The following is a 17,962-nucleotide window of genomic DNA, read 5'->3' on the forward strand; positions in this document are numbered from 1 at the left end:
TAAGAGAAGATACTATGTATATGATTCCAAACCAGTTCATATGAAACAAACATAAATATTGTCTGTGCGTGTGAAATGTTAGTCTAACCCTTAAAGCTTACCGGCACGATATGGTTAATATGAGTATTAATTTTTTGGTACAATGGAAGAAAAGGGACAATATGAGAGATAAAAGTCTGTCAAGTTAGTCAAGGGTGACTGCCTGGGACCAAACAAAGGTTTCAGCCAATACTACTCAAAAGTAAAAACCACTTGCAACGAGCAGGCAAGTCATCCTTGGCTACCAAACAAGACGAGCAGGCAAGTCATCCTTGGCTACCAAACAAGACTCGACCTGCCACATTATCTCTTTCTTCCTCTCAAACTCATGCATTGTTGGTTCTACAATTGCATGCCTCAATTAAATTATAGTCTCATAAAAGAAACGCAAAGTCAGAAACTACTTATCTGAAACTTTCGGAATAATTGTGGTCTCTATCAATATGCCCAATCCTCTGCATGTGGATTGTGGTTGTATTATACGGTACCTCCATGTCTTCAACATTTATAGGACCACGGTGGAATATATTCTCTTCATCAGTTGCATCTACATATGCATGTACTCATCCTTACTGCATGCCCTGCAATGGAAGGAAAAAATTCTTTGAAACAAGGCAGGACACATGAATGGTTCAAAGGCAAAAGCTGCATGTTCAGGCAAAAGCTCCCCACATATATGAATATTGAAAAAAATTTACACTTGAATCTTTTAAAAGACAAGGGACTGGAATTGAACAGAAGAAAAAATTCAACAGAATGCATCTTGTGCTGAAACTCCCTACCTCCACTTCCCTTAGTTAACTTGAATCTCAACTTTGGTATAGTGGAAAAAAATTGACTTTATTCATGACAGGGCATCTAAATTGGATAGGGTGTTTCCATGAGGCCCATGACAATCGTTGCCTTTAGTATAACTAAACAACTGGAAAAGAGCTCCCTGAATAAGCTTGCATGCAATTTAGTCTCCACTACCTCACTTATAGCACATCAAATGAATATTATCGATTTCATTCTTATTTTCTTTTTGAGAAGGTCAACCTTTACACTATCAAATGAATCGTGACAGTAGTCAGTCAACTGACCATTCAAACTTCTACATTCTTGACTTCTTGTAGAAATTCAATTTTCTTCTTCATGCACTAAAGAGAATATGTTCCACCACATACAGGAATCCAAACAATGCAGGAAAAATGAGAGAGAAGAAAGATTTTGTATCCAAGTTTCTTCAATAGGCTATAAATACAGATTTCAAGACGATTGAATTGGTATGGGAATTTGAGAGGAAGAGAGCCCTAACATGAGGATAAAAGCCTTGTTTGGAAGCCAAGGATGACTTGCCTGATAATCCCATTTCAAAGTGGTTTTCAAGAGTCTAGAAATTAGAAACTCTTGTTTGGGTTTGCAGGCAGTCACCTTGGCTTATTTGACAGGCTCACTATTCTCATGCTAGGTCTTCTCTTCTCTTTTGCCTAAGTACTTCTATATGTTAATGGTTCTATATGCATCTCATGAAAGGAAGAGCAATCTAAGACAAGGAGAGGACCTTACATGGGGATGAGAGACTTGTTTGGTAGCCAAGGATGATTTGCCTGTTGCTGGAGCTCCAAGGAGGTTTCACTACGGATTACTATTGAAAAACTGGAGATTTGTACACAGGCAGTCAACTTGGCTAAGCTGACAGGCTCTCTTCTCTCATGCTAGGTCATCTCTTCTTTGTTTGATGCGTTGCGGTTGCCTAGATTCATAGTCGTGATTCATGAACTGCATGTGATGTGGGTAGTCACTTAATAAGCTTAATCAGCTGCATATAAATTCGTTGATTGATTGATTTAATTTGACAGCAATTAAAGACAACAACAAATCCAATAGCAGGTAAAAATGTTCAAAGCAACAATAAACACATGGCGAATAAGTCTCTACATGGACATTATGTCGACATTACTAAAGTGAGAGCTAAATGATGAAACTTTACGTCTTCAATCAAGTTCTTGATGAAATAGTTTATCATCTCTTTCACTACGCCTATGCAGGCACTATCAAAATAAAGAAAAACGTAAGTTCAACTTACATGCTGGAGTTCATGCATGGTCCTTCAATACCACCTCTAAGCTTGAACGAAGATAATTGATTCTCTTGTTTCCAACCCATTACCACGCAAAAAGTATCTCCATCACCAAAGTTGCTCCTGAAAAGTCCCTGTAGAAAGCCATATATTACTAGTCTACTACTGTCTTTTGAAAGCCAAATCCCATCATATTAACATATGCACAGGTCACTTTCCCAAAACTGTTATCTACAGCCCCTGAGATTAAACCCTACATTCTTCAACCAAACATATTCATACCGAAAATGGCCACTCAGTACCACCCTCTCTGCATCAACTCCTCTCCGCTCCCAACCAAAAGCAAGCACATTTATAAAACCCGACCCTTCATAGTCGGATTGTACTCCAACAACTCCATTTCAGGTCGCAAACTACGCGCCGGTGCGAGTCCTGCCGGATCCTCAGCCGCCGAGGCTCTGGCTTCCGGTGGTGTTGAGACATTTCTATTTGAAAGCAACACTCCGACCACCGCAAAGCCTTGCGGCGACTTCTCCATCCCTCTATGCATGCTCTACGAGTTCTCCATTCCTCTCCACCTTATCGATCGTCATGCCACTCGCATAAAGATCATATCCCCGTCGATCTCGTCTCCAAAACGCACAAGCCTCACGAGTTCATCCCCAAGCTCCGCCGTGAGGTATTAGATTCCTTCCTCCGCTTCCGCGCCTAATCAAGGGGTGCACATCTTATCAACGGGCTCGTCACAAAGCTCGACGTTCCGACCTCCGGTAACTCTCCCCACGTAATACACCACACGACAAACGCCTCTCCTCGCTCCCTAGCCGTTTATGTAATCGTCGGTGAGAATGGCGCCAATAGCCAAGTCGATCAATGCAGGTAATTACGGCAAAACCAGGGAAAATGTGCGGAGAAGTAACAATAAGAGCATCAGAGAGAGGAGAGGTGATGATCAAGGAGGAAGATTTGACGAGGGAGTATTTGAGGGAGTGGGATATTGAAGGGTTTGTCCGTTTAGGGTGCTAAGGGGTGTTGGGTTGAAAGGGGTGGGGGACTGTTGGGATGAATACCTCCCAACCCAACACTCTTGACTGGTTCAAACGGATAAGTCTTAAGTATGTTGACACATTTTTTAGGGTGTAAAATTTGTAGGAAAAAGTATTCTAAAGAATTGACATTTGATAGCCTATATTTGTATAAGAAGTTAGGTAGAGTAGATAGGGTAAAAGGATGTGACGATGCTGTTTGATACCATTGGGAGTCTATTGAGGTGTAAGATTACTTCTTCCATCTTCTCCCCTCAACATTTTGCTCAATTGGGCTAATCATTAGAAGGCATGTAATAAGGTAGTCATAAAAATTGTTTTCGTATTAATCATCTCACATTACTGTAGAAAAGAAATGTCCGATGCTTCAAGATTAATATACAAATTAATTTGCGAGCAGAGACTACCTGGGCACTCGCGTGACAATGTAACGTCCCTTCTCTAGGTCATAAATGGTCTTTAATTGTGGTTTTCGCAGTTGCAGTAAAAAGAATGCAGCTAGCAAACCTATTAACAAAATGGCAAACACTGAGAAGTATGTCACTGATGCATTTCCAACCATCTGTTGGTCCATGTTAGCCGGTTCTAACTCAAGGGGCTCCAGCATTGATAAGATGAAAGCTCCAACAGTCCAGTCAAACGGGATACTTCCATTATTATTTGCAAATCCAACTCTGCAAAATTTGAACTTTTGGATCACTATTTGATAACACATTTCATATGCAAATAATCATGATCTGCACCTTGGACTTTAAAAAAAAAACAAAAGCTCATTTTTTAAGGATCTTAGTCTATCAACGCAAATGCATGAAAACTCGTACTCCCGCTGAACTAATCCGGAACCTACCCGATTGTTACAAGTTCAAAGGATCTTACTCTATCATGACATATTAGAAGAACCAAGTTCTTTATGGCCACTAGCACCAATGGCGAAAATTCAATCACATGGCAGAGAAAATTCAATGGTATCATAATCAACATGGTAGGCCACTTTCTTCTCCCACTTTCTTAACTTGCACTTTTCAGGATAAGACCAAATTGTCAGCACTCGGACCGATAAAGCTTAGACGTCTATTATTTTCTGGAACCATAACATTTCTTCCTCGCCAAATTCTCTATTTTCCCTAATGATTCTGGATCCGATATATATGTTGAAATTAGATCTCAATTTTATCACATTCGAACTAATTTCTAATTGTTTTTATCTTTAGCCTTTACCTTTTGTCACTTTCAACCATCGTATGATAGCCTCTTCATACTAAGCAAACATGTCAGTAAAGAGCTGCAGCATTTCTATCAACAAAGGCAAGGACTCAAAGAACTAAAAAGGAAATTGCTGATGTTTCTAAGCTCTGTAGGTAGTATAAGTACCTTTTATCATTCATAGGGATCCCAAGACCATCATGCAGCAGTGCCACTGTATATGCAGAGGAGAAACAGTATCGTGACAAATCCATATCATCGATACTAAGATGTTGGTTTCTCAGTGTCTCCCAGTCATCTTCACAGTAATGTTGCCCGGCTGTCTCCAAATCAAACAGAGAAGCCCCAGGGAACAACCCAAAAACCTGCAGAGGGTCCAATAACAATGAAAAGAGGGGGGTGGCACAAAATTGATATAAGAGACATAGACATAGTTTATCTCTCGAACCAAGAACATAAAATATAACTAAATTCCAATTATTTTTAGTCACAAACCTCAGAAACAAAGAGGAACTTTTCTGGAGAAAATCGGTTTCCTTGGAACTCCAAAAAAATAGATGGGACAATCTTACAAGGAGGACTCAAGCATTTATCTGTAAAAACAAACTAAACTGTTGAAGTGAGTATATTTGTTTTATTTCTCTACAGCAAGCAACATCAAAATTCAAAGAAATTAATACATCAAAGCTAAGAGAGCATCTTTGCAGTAAGAGATCATACAACGAATTTCAATAAGAAAACATCTGTAAGAAGATGCAATAATATTGCACACTCATTTTTGGATTCAATAATCAATAATATGTAAAGATTAGAAATGAAGAGAGGGGAGGGAGGCTAAAGACTTTTCCACAGCAAGGCTAGAGAGAGAAAGAGTGCAAAATAAGCATGCTTTTCTAACAAAAGAAATTATATAGGATTTGACGCCACGAATAACTTTCTTGTTGCTACGAAGAAGGATATGTGTCTGGGAGCCATATGGGCCAATAGCCTATGATTACGGAAAAGTAAAGTGTCCATTTGCCAACATTAGTACCAGTTCTATTACAAAAAATCAACTAAAGGGGGAAAGATTTACAAGCTATTACTCTCTTGATTTGGGAAAACAATTTAACAAAGTGCTCCCAATGATAAGTAAATCATAGCTTAATACAAAGCACAGGGAAAATGTTTTCCAACTATTTAGGAAAATTATGTTTTTTTTACTTCATATAATTAGATTATCATTGACAATTCAAATATACACATGGCACGATGGAAGAGAATGCGGACATGAACGATTCACATCCTCTACATAAGAAGATTAAAAAAAACACACCATTCAAAGAAATTTGAGCGTATGCAAAAGACAGAGTGCTCTTTCTTTTCTTTTTTGAATTTGTTTAAAAAAATAACCTTGATTTAAACCGTCATACTATATATAGACAATGAAAAACACAAAACTCTCCCAAAAACAAAATAAAATAAAAATGGAAGTCCTTTAGAAAACCTAGCCATTGTTCCTGCAACAGAAACACATTTGATATGGAAACAGGCATTCTACCTTGTCGTCTCTTCAATAATGAAGCAACTTCATATCGACATGCAGTGAAGCTTCCTGCTGGGTGCGATGTAATAAGTAGCTTATTGCTTACATTGGCTGCCAGCTCATATGCTTTGGGAATACAGGGGTAACTGTGAGTTTCCTTCCTCGAATTGGAGGCTGCATAATCAATCAAACTGTTTTACAAGAGTCCAAAGTGTGCAATTGTATAAAACAAATTCAAAATTACTGTCCTAAATATGCATGACACATCTTCGATGACTAAGTAAAACACCAAAACATACATACAGGAAGAATAGTCATCTGTGCTATTGTCTCCAGTGAATAACATACGATATTTACCACGAGATGAGAGATGAAAGATGACATTTTCCCCCTTCTGACATGTGAGCTAATGTCGTAGTGGGGACAACCAAGGGAAAATATCAGCAAGCTACGCACTAGAAGTAATGCAAATACATGCAAGTGTATAAGGACTCTATAACAATCTCTTATGGATCTGCTAACAGTAAATATAAGCATAACTTACATAAAATGGTCTCTATGGAACTGTGCTGCCCATGCAGTGATTCCCAAGCTGCATCCTATACAAAAACAATGATACTTCATAGGGTGGTCTTCCTGACTCTTCCATGGTATGATAAGTTATCTAGAAACACAACCTGATAATAAAAGTTTTTCTGCTGATGATAGACTATCAGCAAATGAGCGCACACAATTTCTATAACATGATAAAGTAATCCAGAGAACATTATTTTATTTTTAATCCCATGATATTCTGCTAGCTGACTCTACAACATTGGACATAATGGTTCAAATATTCCATTTTTTATTTATTTTAAACTCCTTTGACTGGGAAGGCATTTGTGTGCACGAAGTTTGACTAGTATTCCAAATATTGCTAGAGACAAAGGAATTCAGTCTTTAAATCTTCAAGTATATATCATTTATCCTCCAATGCTGGAGGAATCCAAGTCAAACTTGTCAAACATAGGCGGAAGAAATAAAAATGCATATTAACAACTATGTAGAAAATGAGCATCAATGAGAAACACCTGACCAAAGTGGGGCAAGGTTTGAGTGTTGAGGTTGTAAGTTACTCCAGCAAATCTGATGACTCGTGAAGATTTCACTTCTGTCGATTCTCTTGAAGCAAATGCAATCTGCACATATTAGTTTAGTGGTTATAATTCTATTGAAAATCAGAATTATTACATATCTCAACTTGAATTATAGGGTTTTACTTCTTTTTTTTGTTTTTCATTATTTTCTTCATTAAAGTGTTTCAATTCAAAAGAGAACCGGAAAGACATCAATTAGACCATTAGATGTGATAATTACGCAATGATATAGATCACCATGGCGAAAATTTAAGATGAACAGTGCAGGGTATCAATAAATCTAGTAAGGAGAAGGAAAAGAGTTTCACAGTTGAACAAAAGCAGCCAATATGTTTTGCACAAGAGTTCTTTATTTCAGTAATGAAGAGCTTCACTCTTTAGAATGGCTTCTGGGAGCTTAATAAAAGTTCTCTCCATCAAAAAAGCCTCCTATTTCTATCCAACGACAATCCCCTTGTTACTTATTGAGAATTTGAACAATGCTAAGCTACTGCTCTACCTTGCAAAATCGTTCAGCAACAGATCCCCACAATTTGTGGCATCAACAAGAAAACTACACAACTCCAAACCCAATAAGAAAAAAAACCTCACATCAATTTCCATAAGGATAAGGAACTTATAATTGTTCAACAAAATCAAACAGTATGCAAGCATGGTAGAAAAAATCCTGAACTTAAATGGGAAAGTAGCTGAAAAAATGGACTCTTTTTTTCAGCTCGCATGTCCAAACTTCAGACTAATTACCCACAAACTTCAGGAGTTGTTGAGAAAGCACCTTCACAACACCAAAAGCATTTGTAACATGTGATATCTAACCTTGTGAGGGCATTAATTTGTTCTGTCGACAATTAAAAACATGAGAATCAATCCCTAATCCTGAACCAGGAACAAATGCAATGTATCCCTTTAGGAGGTTTGCTGTGACATGATGGTTCTAATATTTGCATAAGAAATGTATAGCTATGCTTTCTGGACTAGAAATGAGTGTGTGTCAAAATTTACATGAAATGACTGAACTTACTGTAGTACCAACAGGTATGCTAATTTTGTGTCTAAGAAACAAATTAAGGTAAAAATTTACATGGAGGATTGTATGTGAGCTACAGAAACAAATGATACACGGTATACAACTTATCACTAAAAGAAACATCACATTATGCTTTCAGATATCTTTTAGAAGAAAAGATGGGCCCCCGACAACTGCTGAACTAGCTATCGCAGATAGAGATTTAGGCAGATAACATGTAAGCAGAAACTGAACACAGGCACGTAGGGACAATCATGAGCATAGTCATAAAAAAGATGTTATGATACGGTAAACAGTGATAGGGGGAAAAAAAAACAATGGTATACAGTGAATGGAATGAACCTGCAATGAAGTCCCACCAATTTCAACTATTCCAGTTGTCTTTTTAGGTTCACCTCCCAAGTTTCCTAGTCCGTAATTCACAGCCACCCAAGCATAGACACCTTCATCTTCGCCTGCACGAAAATCATTTTGTGTGTTACCTACATCATTGTCATCTAGTTAAACCTTATAACAAGGCAAGCACTATAAACAAGGTCCATCCACCTGGGTTTTTGCTATAGGCCACTATAACTGAAAACCAACGAAAAATCAGAAATAACCTAGAGATTAATGAATGAGATGTCAGGCTCAATATATAAGATATACTATTTTCAGCCTTTTTTTTTTTTTTTGAGTTAGTGAGTAGGACTAGCTTCGAAAAGAAGGCAACTGGTACCCAGCCTTCAAGTCCGTGTGATAAAGACTGGGTATAAAACCAGGCACCAATATTTGAAAGTAAAATACTCCCTACATCAACTGGAAGTAATCATGAATCACAGAACAAACTAACTATGATTTAAGGATGTTACAGCAGTTAACATTTCCAACTAACCTGACAGTACTTGCATTGATCATAAATATGAAGTGAGATGATTTTAACCACAAATCAACCAAGTGTAGAATTCAAAACGCTATAACGGTAAAATAGCATCAACAGCAAATCAACGTAAATTTGCAGCCCAATTTCTCTCCCGTTCAAACAATAAAAACATAAAATCAATGAAAACAATTCCATAAACTAATTCCTCGTTTGCATCAATTCACAGCATACCTTCAACAACGCGAGCCCACGCGTCCTTAAAGGCAAACCCGGACGCTTTCAAAACCAGTCTACAGGACTCCAAGATCCCCTTCCTCACTCCAAAACCTAGCCCTTCCATCACACCACGAGCCACCATCAACTGCACCTTAGTATTTCCCCACTCCTTCCTAGGTACCTGCTGCTTCGCAAACTCGATCAGAACCGCGATCGAACGACCAGCTCCCTCGGCATCCTCAGCAAACCCCGACAAAGAGGGCCTGACTGAGATGGAGCCAGCGATGAATGGCATCTGCCCCTCGCCGAGGAATTCGAAGACGCGGACGCGGGACCCAGTTGACCCCGAAGCGATGACGACGCCGAAGAATCGGGAGTTAGGCTCGACGAATTTAGGGTTCTGGTGGATTTTGCGGGCAGTAGAGAAGAGGTAGAAGAGGAATGGAATAGTCAGAATGGATGCAAATAGGGCGACGTATCTGTGCAGGTGATGGTGGTGTTGCGATTTGTTAGCGGAGTTGTGAGGGTAGGAGGGGAGGTGAATGTGCATACGAGGGTGTATCTGAGTACGGTGGGGAGGAATGTATGCATTGGAAGCCCTGGATTGGAGGTTTGAGAAGTCCATGGATGGCTGTTCATGGAAGTACTGGAGACTCTGGGAAGAGTCGGGGAGAGAGCGAAAGCGAGCTAAGCTTCACGTACATTAATGGTAGGCGCTAGATGGCGCGTGCAGATCGTGGCGGTGCTTTCAAACAATCCTAAATTAGGATTCCTAAATATTTCATGTCAATGCAAAAATTGAAGGTAGTTTTTATAAGGAAACATCAACATTAAACATCCAAAGTCGAAACCCAAGCTCTGAAATAAAACCCAGCTTCGAGGTTTCCCTGGGCCGCTATTGGGCCCAAGCTCTATATTAAGCCCTAGTTATTAACGAATAGGAGATCGAGCGGGAATTTACTTGGGCTGAAACCCTAATTTAAGCCCAAAATACATAGCTCCCTCCCTCTCGGCGGTAACTCGAAACCAGTTGACTGTTGGAGTGAACTCTGACCGCCTTGGATTATACAGGTTGAAATTGGCAAAAATACAGCATCCGTTTGTCGTACTGTTGAAGGAGGGAACGGACACTTGACAAGGGGAAGGCACAGTTGGATGCATGGTTATGATTAAAAAGAAATAAAAGATGCCTCTATTAAAGCTAAATAACAAACCTTCCACCAAGAAAAAAAAAGGGAAAAATAACAGACCTTAGAAAGGCAATTTAAAAAGATCTCCACTACTTAATCTGGTATTCAATGGTCAGGTTACTCCATCAGCCTAGTTCATTGTCACATAATAATGGCAGGGAAAATATACACACACACACATATGTATATATGTACAGATATTATTTACTTTAAAAATGTGTAATTCAAGATAAGAAATATTGTTAGCCAAGTCTAGGATAAGAATTGTTAGCTAAGAACGTGTGCTTTCATATATAGGGGGAAAAAAACAAGTAAGTAAAATTGGAAAGGAGAGAAAATATCAGATTTTTTAAAAGAAAGAGAAAAAAAAGAGCGGAAAGTAAGCAAATGTTTTTAAAAAATAACATTTTTTCATTGATATACAATAATATTTAATTGAAGGGAGAGAAGATAATAGATTTTTAAAGAAAAAGAGAAGGAAAGAGGGCAAAATTTTTCTGGTTATTTTATTGGTTTCACCCTCTTTGTTTTGCAAGCATATGCAATTGTCATGTATATGTGCTTCGGCTTATTTAAGCAACACTGATTCCATTGTCTTGCTGAATTTGCACCTTTAGCTTCAATGTGTGTAGTATGAATAGTTGGCTAAAGTATAGTATAATGTATATTAAATATTAGATACGGTGAGGCAAGCTGGGTTGCCGAAAGATATTCAATTGATAGTCCATGAATGTATGTATTAATTAGGTATACAAAGAGCTGGATCGTCTCTGCTGCAATGTCATTCTAGTATTCTAGTATCAGATACCTGCCTATGCTACCCTACCTGTACCCCTCCTATATATCCTTTGAGTAAAATGTCCTCCTTGTCCGAAAATACAAAGCTAAAGCTAGCAAAGTCCCAACAAAACATAAAGGAACCCCAAACCGAGTCTATAGCACTCCATTCCGAAGCATTTTCCCTCTCCATTACCATGCTTGCTATAAACGAGAGTAGTGGAACTTGTTAACTGAATACACTTGAAATTGATGAGTGTTCTTTACCTTGAAAAGCAGAACTCCATGAGAGATGGAATAAGTGAAACTGAATGCAGAGGACAAGGAAACGAAATTAGTTCCATGGTAACCCCTAGATTCAGCAACTTGTCCCAAGTTGTTGAGGAAGACGATCCCAAGTGTTGCACCGAATAAATACACTAAGAAATACAACCAAAAGTTCACCCTCCTCAACATAACCCACGCTCCAATCTCCTCTATTACGCTCTCCACTTCTTCCTTCTTTTCTACTTCTATATCTTCCTCTACTGCTTGGAACCGACTCTCCACAGCCTCTAGTCTAGCATTATTATTTGGTATATGCACTTTCTTCTCCCATGCCACTCTCAATTTTTCTACCAATGGAATCCCTAATGGAAGCAATAGGAGCAAGCACACAGCAACTAGACTGCCAACTGGTGAAAGAATATTGGTCGAGATGGGTTTTACGCTGCTGAGAACAGCATACACTCCGATGATTGCTGTTATTATAAACATTGCAATGAACCCACCTCTCATATTAGTGGTTCCTTCTGCACCAACATCTCTAGCTAGCAATGTACAAATGACAGATACAATTAGCGGCAATAGAGAGTTGAGAAGGACATAGCCTTGGGCTCTCTTAGTGGGTGAAGAATTAAATGCAAGATCAACTACGTCTGTATAAATCTTTGCAGTTAATCCTTGGAAACTTGGTCGCCAGTCCATTAGCGACTTGACGATGGAAGGAAAATTGCTAATAGCGACAGCGTAGCAAACAGTATTTATCCAACAAATACTATCGCCAGCTAGCGCAGTGAGGCAAAGAAGAAGAAGCATACGAGAGAGAAGAAATATGGTTGGTAAGAAATAGATATTGAGTACCATAACCTACAGAACCAAGAGTTTAGCAGCGTCTGACGCAAATGCGAGAGTATTGAGTTGGGTTTGAGAAATAGAGAGGAGGTTCTTTAATTGGGATGAAGAGGCCGGTAAGTTGGTGTTTGTTCCGTTGATGGATTGCAGCTAGCCATATAATATGGCCACCAAACTTAGCCACCTAAAAGGAGTATTAGTATTGGAAGGCTGAAGGCATGCTTAATTGTTCGGCAAAGATCAAACACGTAATCGGAAGAGGGAGGGTGTAGTGGGTTTATGCGAATGAGGCAAAGGAAGTATTTTTTTGTCAAATATTTATAGCCATGCAAAAAGAGATTAGCTCCTAATGGGGAAGAACCGAACCTAAAAAGTGCTTTAAACAAGACACCGTTTTTGCACTTACACTATGCGAATAAGGTCATGCAGCCAAGCCAAGAGAGATTTTAGCATGTAACAAAAGAGTGCTTTAGCTTTAAACAAGGCACGGATTTGCGTTTCTGTTGATGAATATAATCATTAACATACTCAACTATAGCAAGTCAAGAAGATATATAATCATGTAGTCATCAAGTTCTTTCTACAAATTCAGAAAGAAGTCTCCTATCGGTCTCCATTTCCTCAACTCCAACCAGGGTCACCAAATGGCCCGGGGGCCAAAAACCGGCCCAAACCTGAAAAAATTTATGAACAGACCTGGACCTTAGTTTTTTTATTGGACCTGACCCGAAGCCTGAACTCATGGGCTAAATTCGGGTCAAAACCGAAGTCCGAACAATGGCTGGGTTCGAAGCCCCGACCACTGGCTTGATATATATATATATATATATATAAAAGGTATGTGACAGTTGGCTTACAAGCAAACAAGTCAGATCGAAAGGAAACTACAAATCTAGGGTCTGGTGGCACGGCACCGCTACAAACACAGCCTTAATGACATAACCTTTGAAATGTTGACGTGAGTATAACTAGTAATCAAGTGGGGCGTTAATGAGAAGAATATTTTATGTAGTAAACTTGTTATATTGTTTCTTAAGTTGCCTAAAAAAGCATGCATGAAATTGTTTTATTATGCTATAAATGAGAAGCATGAAGAACTGGAACACACACTCCCTTAACGCTTTCAAAACTGGAATTGCATCTGAGGAGTGTATCCAAGAGCATCTAGGTGAGCAGCCATAGCCTTGTTCATAGGGGGTGGGCCACACCTTAATATCTGCAAGAGACAATCACACTTGAGTGGTTCTATTTTCCTTGATTTTGGTGGCGATGGTGAGGGGTAGGGTTTTAGGAGAATGCGATGAAAAGAGGTGTTGGAGAGACAAGGTTACAGTCTTACAGACATTAAATTTACCTTAATATCAGATGCCGGTGCAGGACAGTGCATTTTAATCATTTCCTTCGATATAAACCCGACACCACCTTCCCATCCTTCAGGTGGCTGAGGTACACAGGAACATCAGAAAAGAAGAACAAAAAGATATTGGACTTAGGGTGGGCAACCAGGCATGAGTATGGTTGATAAAATGCAACCTACATACTTGAAAGATAGAGGCATGACGTTATGAAATACAGTGAAAAATATGCTGAGATGAATTATACCTGATTCAGAACATGGTAGACACTAAACTGGTTTGGAAAATTAGACGCAAGATTATCCAGCTCTTCCTGCAATGACCAAAGATAAACGTCAATCACTCGTCAATCTGGCACTTTTGAGTCCTGGATGATGCATGCCACTTGTTTTCAGGCGTCAACTACTTTAAAATATCTCAGGTCATTATTGCCTAATTTTTTTTGGAACTCCTAGTCAAGTAACAAATGTTCTCCCACTAAAACTGCTGACAAGACATGGATTGGGTTTGTGATGCAATGAAAATTTTACACAACTTCATTAGCTTTCTCAAGATTCATGAATCGTTGTTCAATTTTTACTAGTTTCCGTAATTGACCACTACTACAGAAAGTCAGTCACAATAATTACAGGAAGGTTTCATAAGAGTTTGGGGAAAACTGGAAATAATTAGAACAAAGCTGCTTACAAGTGAGTGGAAATAATGAGAGAAAAGCTACATGTATTACAAAAACATTCACTTGTTCTTATTCCAATCAACATGAATGGCATATGTTCTCAGATCTAATATTCAGAATGCAAATCAAGGTCACTGTAATTGTACCAAGGTGTAGGAGATTCCAGCCCATTTTAATATATCTAAAGCAAAGAAAACCTTGAAGCAACTAATGATATATTATTAGACTACTTGGATTTATGATTTTTACATGCAGTATGTATTATTCTGCAATCCTAAGCAATCGATGCACAGAAGACATCCCAGAGATACCAGATGTGCAAGTGACGAGAAAAGGAGTTTTACCTTTAAAAGAATGTCCTCATGTGCGACGTTGGCATAGATAAGAGAGATGTTAGTTTTATCCTTTGGGTTCTCCAATATGGCTCGAGCAACCTAAAGAAAGAAAATAGAGAAAAGTAAGTCATTACCATAATGGAACAAAGTTTATACCAAAGAAATAATGATAAAATATGATTGCAGCAACACAAGGGAAAAAAAAAAAGAATGGTTAAGATCAAAGCGTGTTGCTGATCCAGTTGCAATATACCTACCTGGAACATTGGGGTAATTCCAGTGCCTCCAGCAAGCATCCCAAAAGCACTGACTTGGTTAGTTTGATACTTGAAGTGCCCCTGGAATTATTACCAATAATGTGTCACAGTTATTTTGAAAAAATCTCGAGCAGTTTCTCGTAAATTACTAAAAAAGTCAACATTTTCAGGAAAACCATAATATATAAAGAAAACATAGAAGTGCCATATATAAAATATAAAATATAAAGGGGCTATATCTGAACGGATGGTATATTATTAATTTTATTCTAATCCTTCATCACAAATCACCATAACAACAAGTTTCTATGAATTTTAATGGTTGCAGGCCTACAACCATTAATCAATGTAGTTCTTTCCAAGTTTTCGACTCAAGGAAAAAAAGAAAGAAATAAACTACGAAAAAAATATATTCAGAATGGAATACAGACCAGATGAGGTTGACCGCTTCACTTGATGTGACACAGAAAGAGAATCATAATTAAGCTGGCTAAGTATTACCCAGTTCTAAATCAGTAGACATAATAAGCCAGTAAATGCATTTCAAGAACCAGCACAAAACTAGGGGATATCGCAACGGCTTAGAAACGTTGTTATGCTCAAAAAAGGAAAAGTCATCACCTTAGGACCCCTGACAGCCAAGTAATCACCTTCCTGCATCTCCCGGAAGTGGTGCGACATCCTTCCTTGTGGATACATCTTTTGACATCAAAATTATAATCAAAAGCAAAATTTTTAAATTTTTAAATGAAGTACCTCAAAAGGAATGTAATACACAAAGAATGCACTCTAAAATTTGTGAACCTTTATAACTAATTCAAAGTATCCAATATCGGAGTCCAAAGTTGTTGGAGTATATGGCTTGATAACTACTTCTTCTTGACTATCCTTTCCTCTGTGTGACAAAATCCAAAGTGTGGTTGTGATGACAGATCATCACATGCAAATTTATTTTTCAGTGGTAAGAATCCAGACACGCAGAAAGCACTCCTTGGCATTGTATTAAGAATTAGAAAAGTACAAGAAAAAGTCAACCACAAATCAAACCTGCAACTCATATGTTGTCCAATAGGAAGTCCCAACACAGAAGTAGGCGAAGGAAGAGCAAATCTAAATTTAGCCACATTATGACTCAGTTTTGTGCGCTTAACGAGTTTGAACTCCTTGAAGTTTTCCGGGTCCAAGCAACCTATAAAGATGTATCAAAAGTTTTAGTTCACTGAAAACAATATACAGATCTGCATCCAAATGTAAACAGAGCATAAATAAGATCAAATGGAAAGATTGAAGCCTAACCAAAGAAAGGGAATAAAAGAAAGAAAAAAGGATGGAAAAGAAAAGAACTTAAAAGAACACAGGCAATGAAGAGCATTGCAAGTAACGAATCAAACGCATTTTTATGTACTTTCTTTATTTCCTTTCTTGGGTTGACTGACTATGTGTGATTATCATAATTCTGTTTTCATTTAGGACAACAATAAATAAGGATCTTTTTTGGTTCTACATTATCAGGGAAACAGTAGGTTTACGAAAACTTTTTAATGTTTAGTACGTATGGAAAAGTAGATGAACTTTCAATTGCGCCAAGGTAGGCAGTTGTGCTATTTTGTTTATATATACATGATTCTTAACAATCACATTGATGAGCAACAGAAGTTATTAGTCACCAACAATAACTTATGGATACCGAATAGTAGAGGGAATAAAAATGGTTCTAGTGACTTTAGCTCGTTCTGAAACTAATTTAAAGTTCTCAAAATACTAAATTGTTTTGCGCATTTTAGCTCTCACTTTATTAGGATTTCACATAAAATGGAGAATTTCCGGTAAGTTAGTTATCAAGAAACAAATGACTCAATGGTATATTCTTTGTGCAACATTTCAGATTTATATACATTAGTATGCATCATCACTTATTCAGAGTTGCAGGTGTAATCTAGAGGTCACATGTTCAATTCATCGAAATAGCCTCCCAAGGTATTCGGTGGCGTAAATTCTGCATACATCGTATCTGTTCCCCGACTACTGTGGAGCCTTGTGCACGGGTGTTGTTTGCCTTTTGTTCAATTATGTACAAGGATCTTACGCAGTAATTCACATCAATTAAAATTCAATTGAAGAAATCAAAAATAGAATTGCGAAAGCACGAAACCAACTGAAACTTCACGAGCTTTCACACCATACAAACAACTCATTAACCAGAAATCAAAATCACGGCTAGCCCAATCATACATGTAATCAGATTAACATATGATACGATGATCTTTAATTCCGGATTTTCCACAAAAATTGCGCTACAAAATTATTTAATGAAAGACACGCCATATCACGAAATATCAGCTCATGCAGGATCCTAAATAACTAGCTAACAAAATATTCTGAATATCACTTTAAGTTAACTGAAATTGAATAGCTTACAGAAACAAGTCAACAACGAATCTCTACAATTCGAAAAACATTGGTGCAATACCTTTAGGTTTCTTAGTGACATAGAAATAGTAGGCCGCACCGGCGCCAATGGCGACGAGAGCCACGGCCATGCTTATCATCTCCACTCGGTGCGACTGCGAACGCTCCATTTTCGAAGCTCCGAAGTCAACAAAATTAACCGAGGACGCAAAAGAAAACGGAGGAAATATGGTGCTGCCAATGCGATTATATAGGAGGGGGAAACAGTAGGAGGAATGAATTATTTTCGAAGACACAAAAAAAAAAAAAAAAGAACACCACAATTACTATGGATTGCTGTGGCTACAGCGTCGTCGTTTTGATGGAAGTTTCTGTGGGACCCACTTCCCTAGTAAATTATTCTATTATTTATTGTAAAATAAACGCTTGTTGGATTTATTAATTTTAGTAGTTCATTAACTGAAAATAATCCAATACATGACGGCTGAGGCTATATGTCCATGCTACGGGGATTTAAAACTAGTAAAGAAGCAGGATTCATGGCTCTTGAGATGGAATCAGATTCTTCAATCCTTATTTCTGTCACAACGTCTGATATGTACCGCTTGTCTCCATTTGGACACGTAATTGATACCATTAAGTTAGTAGCAACTACTATGACAATGGTGCGTTTTTAATATACTCTTCAGAGGTGCTACCAAATAACACATCCTCTAACTAGGCATTCAAAGGAA

At 38.1% G+C, this 17,962-nt stretch overlaps 2 protein-coding genes and 2 pseudogenes across 5 annotated transcripts; 1 reads left to right on the forward strand and 3 right to left on the reverse strand.

Moving 5' to 3' along the window:
• LOC120001959 (probable apyrase 6) lies at positions 1 to 9,884 on the reverse strand. Of its 4 annotated transcripts, none has more exons than XM_038850486.1 (11): positions 9,132 to 9,884; positions 8,381 to 8,493; positions 6,946 to 7,053; positions 6,420 to 6,474; positions 5,891 to 6,049; positions 4,846 to 4,943; positions 4,519 to 4,715; positions 3,555 to 3,821; positions 2,108 to 2,235; positions 1,588 to 1,800; positions 1 to 620 (listed from the first exon to the last, which is right to left on the reverse strand). In XM_038850486.1, the coding sequence occupies exons 1-9, from the start codon at positions 9,739 to 9,741 to the stop codon at positions 2,187 to 2,189; spliced, it is 1,656 nt and encodes a 551-aa protein (XP_038706414.1). In that variant the 5' UTR covers positions 9,742 to 9,884; the 3' UTR covers positions 1 to 620; positions 1,588 to 1,800; positions 2,108 to 2,186. The 4 variants fall into 4 exon arrangements, with proteins under 4 accessions (XP_038706414.1, XP_038706415.1, XP_038706416.1 ...); XM_038850487.1 differs by having other exon boundaries at positions 1,583 to 1,800; XM_038850488.1 differs by having other exon boundaries at positions 1,588 to 1,840.
• On the forward strand, positions 2,244 to 3,538 carry LOC120001962 (annotated as a pseudogene).
• Positions 9,885 to 10,807: 923 nt separating the features above from the next.
• On the reverse strand, positions 10,808 to 12,939 carry LOC120002464 (annotated as a pseudogene).
• A 28-nt stretch (positions 12,940 to 12,967) lies between these two features.
• On the reverse strand, positions 12,968 to 17,484 carry LOC120001692 (NADH--cytochrome b5 reductase 1-like). The gene is made up of 9 exons (XM_038850114.1): positions 17,290 to 17,484; positions 15,867 to 16,008; positions 15,624 to 15,714; positions 15,441 to 15,518; positions 14,820 to 14,900; positions 14,572 to 14,661; positions 13,799 to 13,864; positions 13,551 to 13,637; positions 12,968 to 13,412 (listed from the first exon to the last, which is right to left on the reverse strand). Exons 1-9 carry the CDS (start codon positions 17,396 to 17,398, stop codon positions 13,320 to 13,322), a joined length of 837 nt encoding a protein of 278 aa, XP_038706042.1. The 5' UTR covers positions 17,399 to 17,484; the 3' UTR covers positions 12,968 to 13,319.
• Between the last annotated feature and the right edge of the window lie 478 nt (positions 17,485 to 17,962).

This window comes from Tripterygium wilfordii, chromosome 7 (assembly GCF_013401445.1).
Source record: "Tripterygium wilfordii isolate XIE 37 chromosome 7, ASM1340144v1, whole genome shotgun sequence".
Taxonomy (NCBI): Eukaryota; Viridiplantae; Streptophyta; class Magnoliopsida; order Celastrales; family Celastraceae; genus Tripterygium; species Tripterygium wilfordii.

Bases quoted from the DNA above. Each gene is read 5' to 3' on its own strand.
- LOC120001692 (XM_038850114.1), bottom strand. From the start codon at position 17,398: ATGGAGCGTTCGCAGTCGCACCGAGTGGAGATGATAAGCATGGCCGTG. The intron at 16,009-17,289 runs GTATTGCACCAA...ACATCTTTATAG, and splicing joins TGTCACTAAGAAACCTAAAG to GTTGCTTGGACCCGGAAAAC. The intron at 14,901-15,440 runs GTGATGACTTTT...TAATAATTCCAG, and splicing joins TGGCTGTCAGGGGTCCTAAG to GGGCACTTCAAGTATCAAAC.
- LOC120001959 (XM_038850489.1), bottom strand. From the start codon at position 9,741: ATGGACTTCTCAAACCTCCAATCCAGGGCTTCCAATGCATACATTCCT. The intron at 6,475-6,945 runs GTGTTTCTCATT...GTTTTTGTATAG, and splicing joins CCTTGCCCCACTTTGGTCAG to GATGCAGCTTGGGAATCACT. The intron at 2,236-3,554 runs GTAGTCTCTGCT...GGCTTTCTACAG, and splicing joins ATTGTCACGCGAGTGCCCAG to GGACTTTTCAGGAGCAACTT.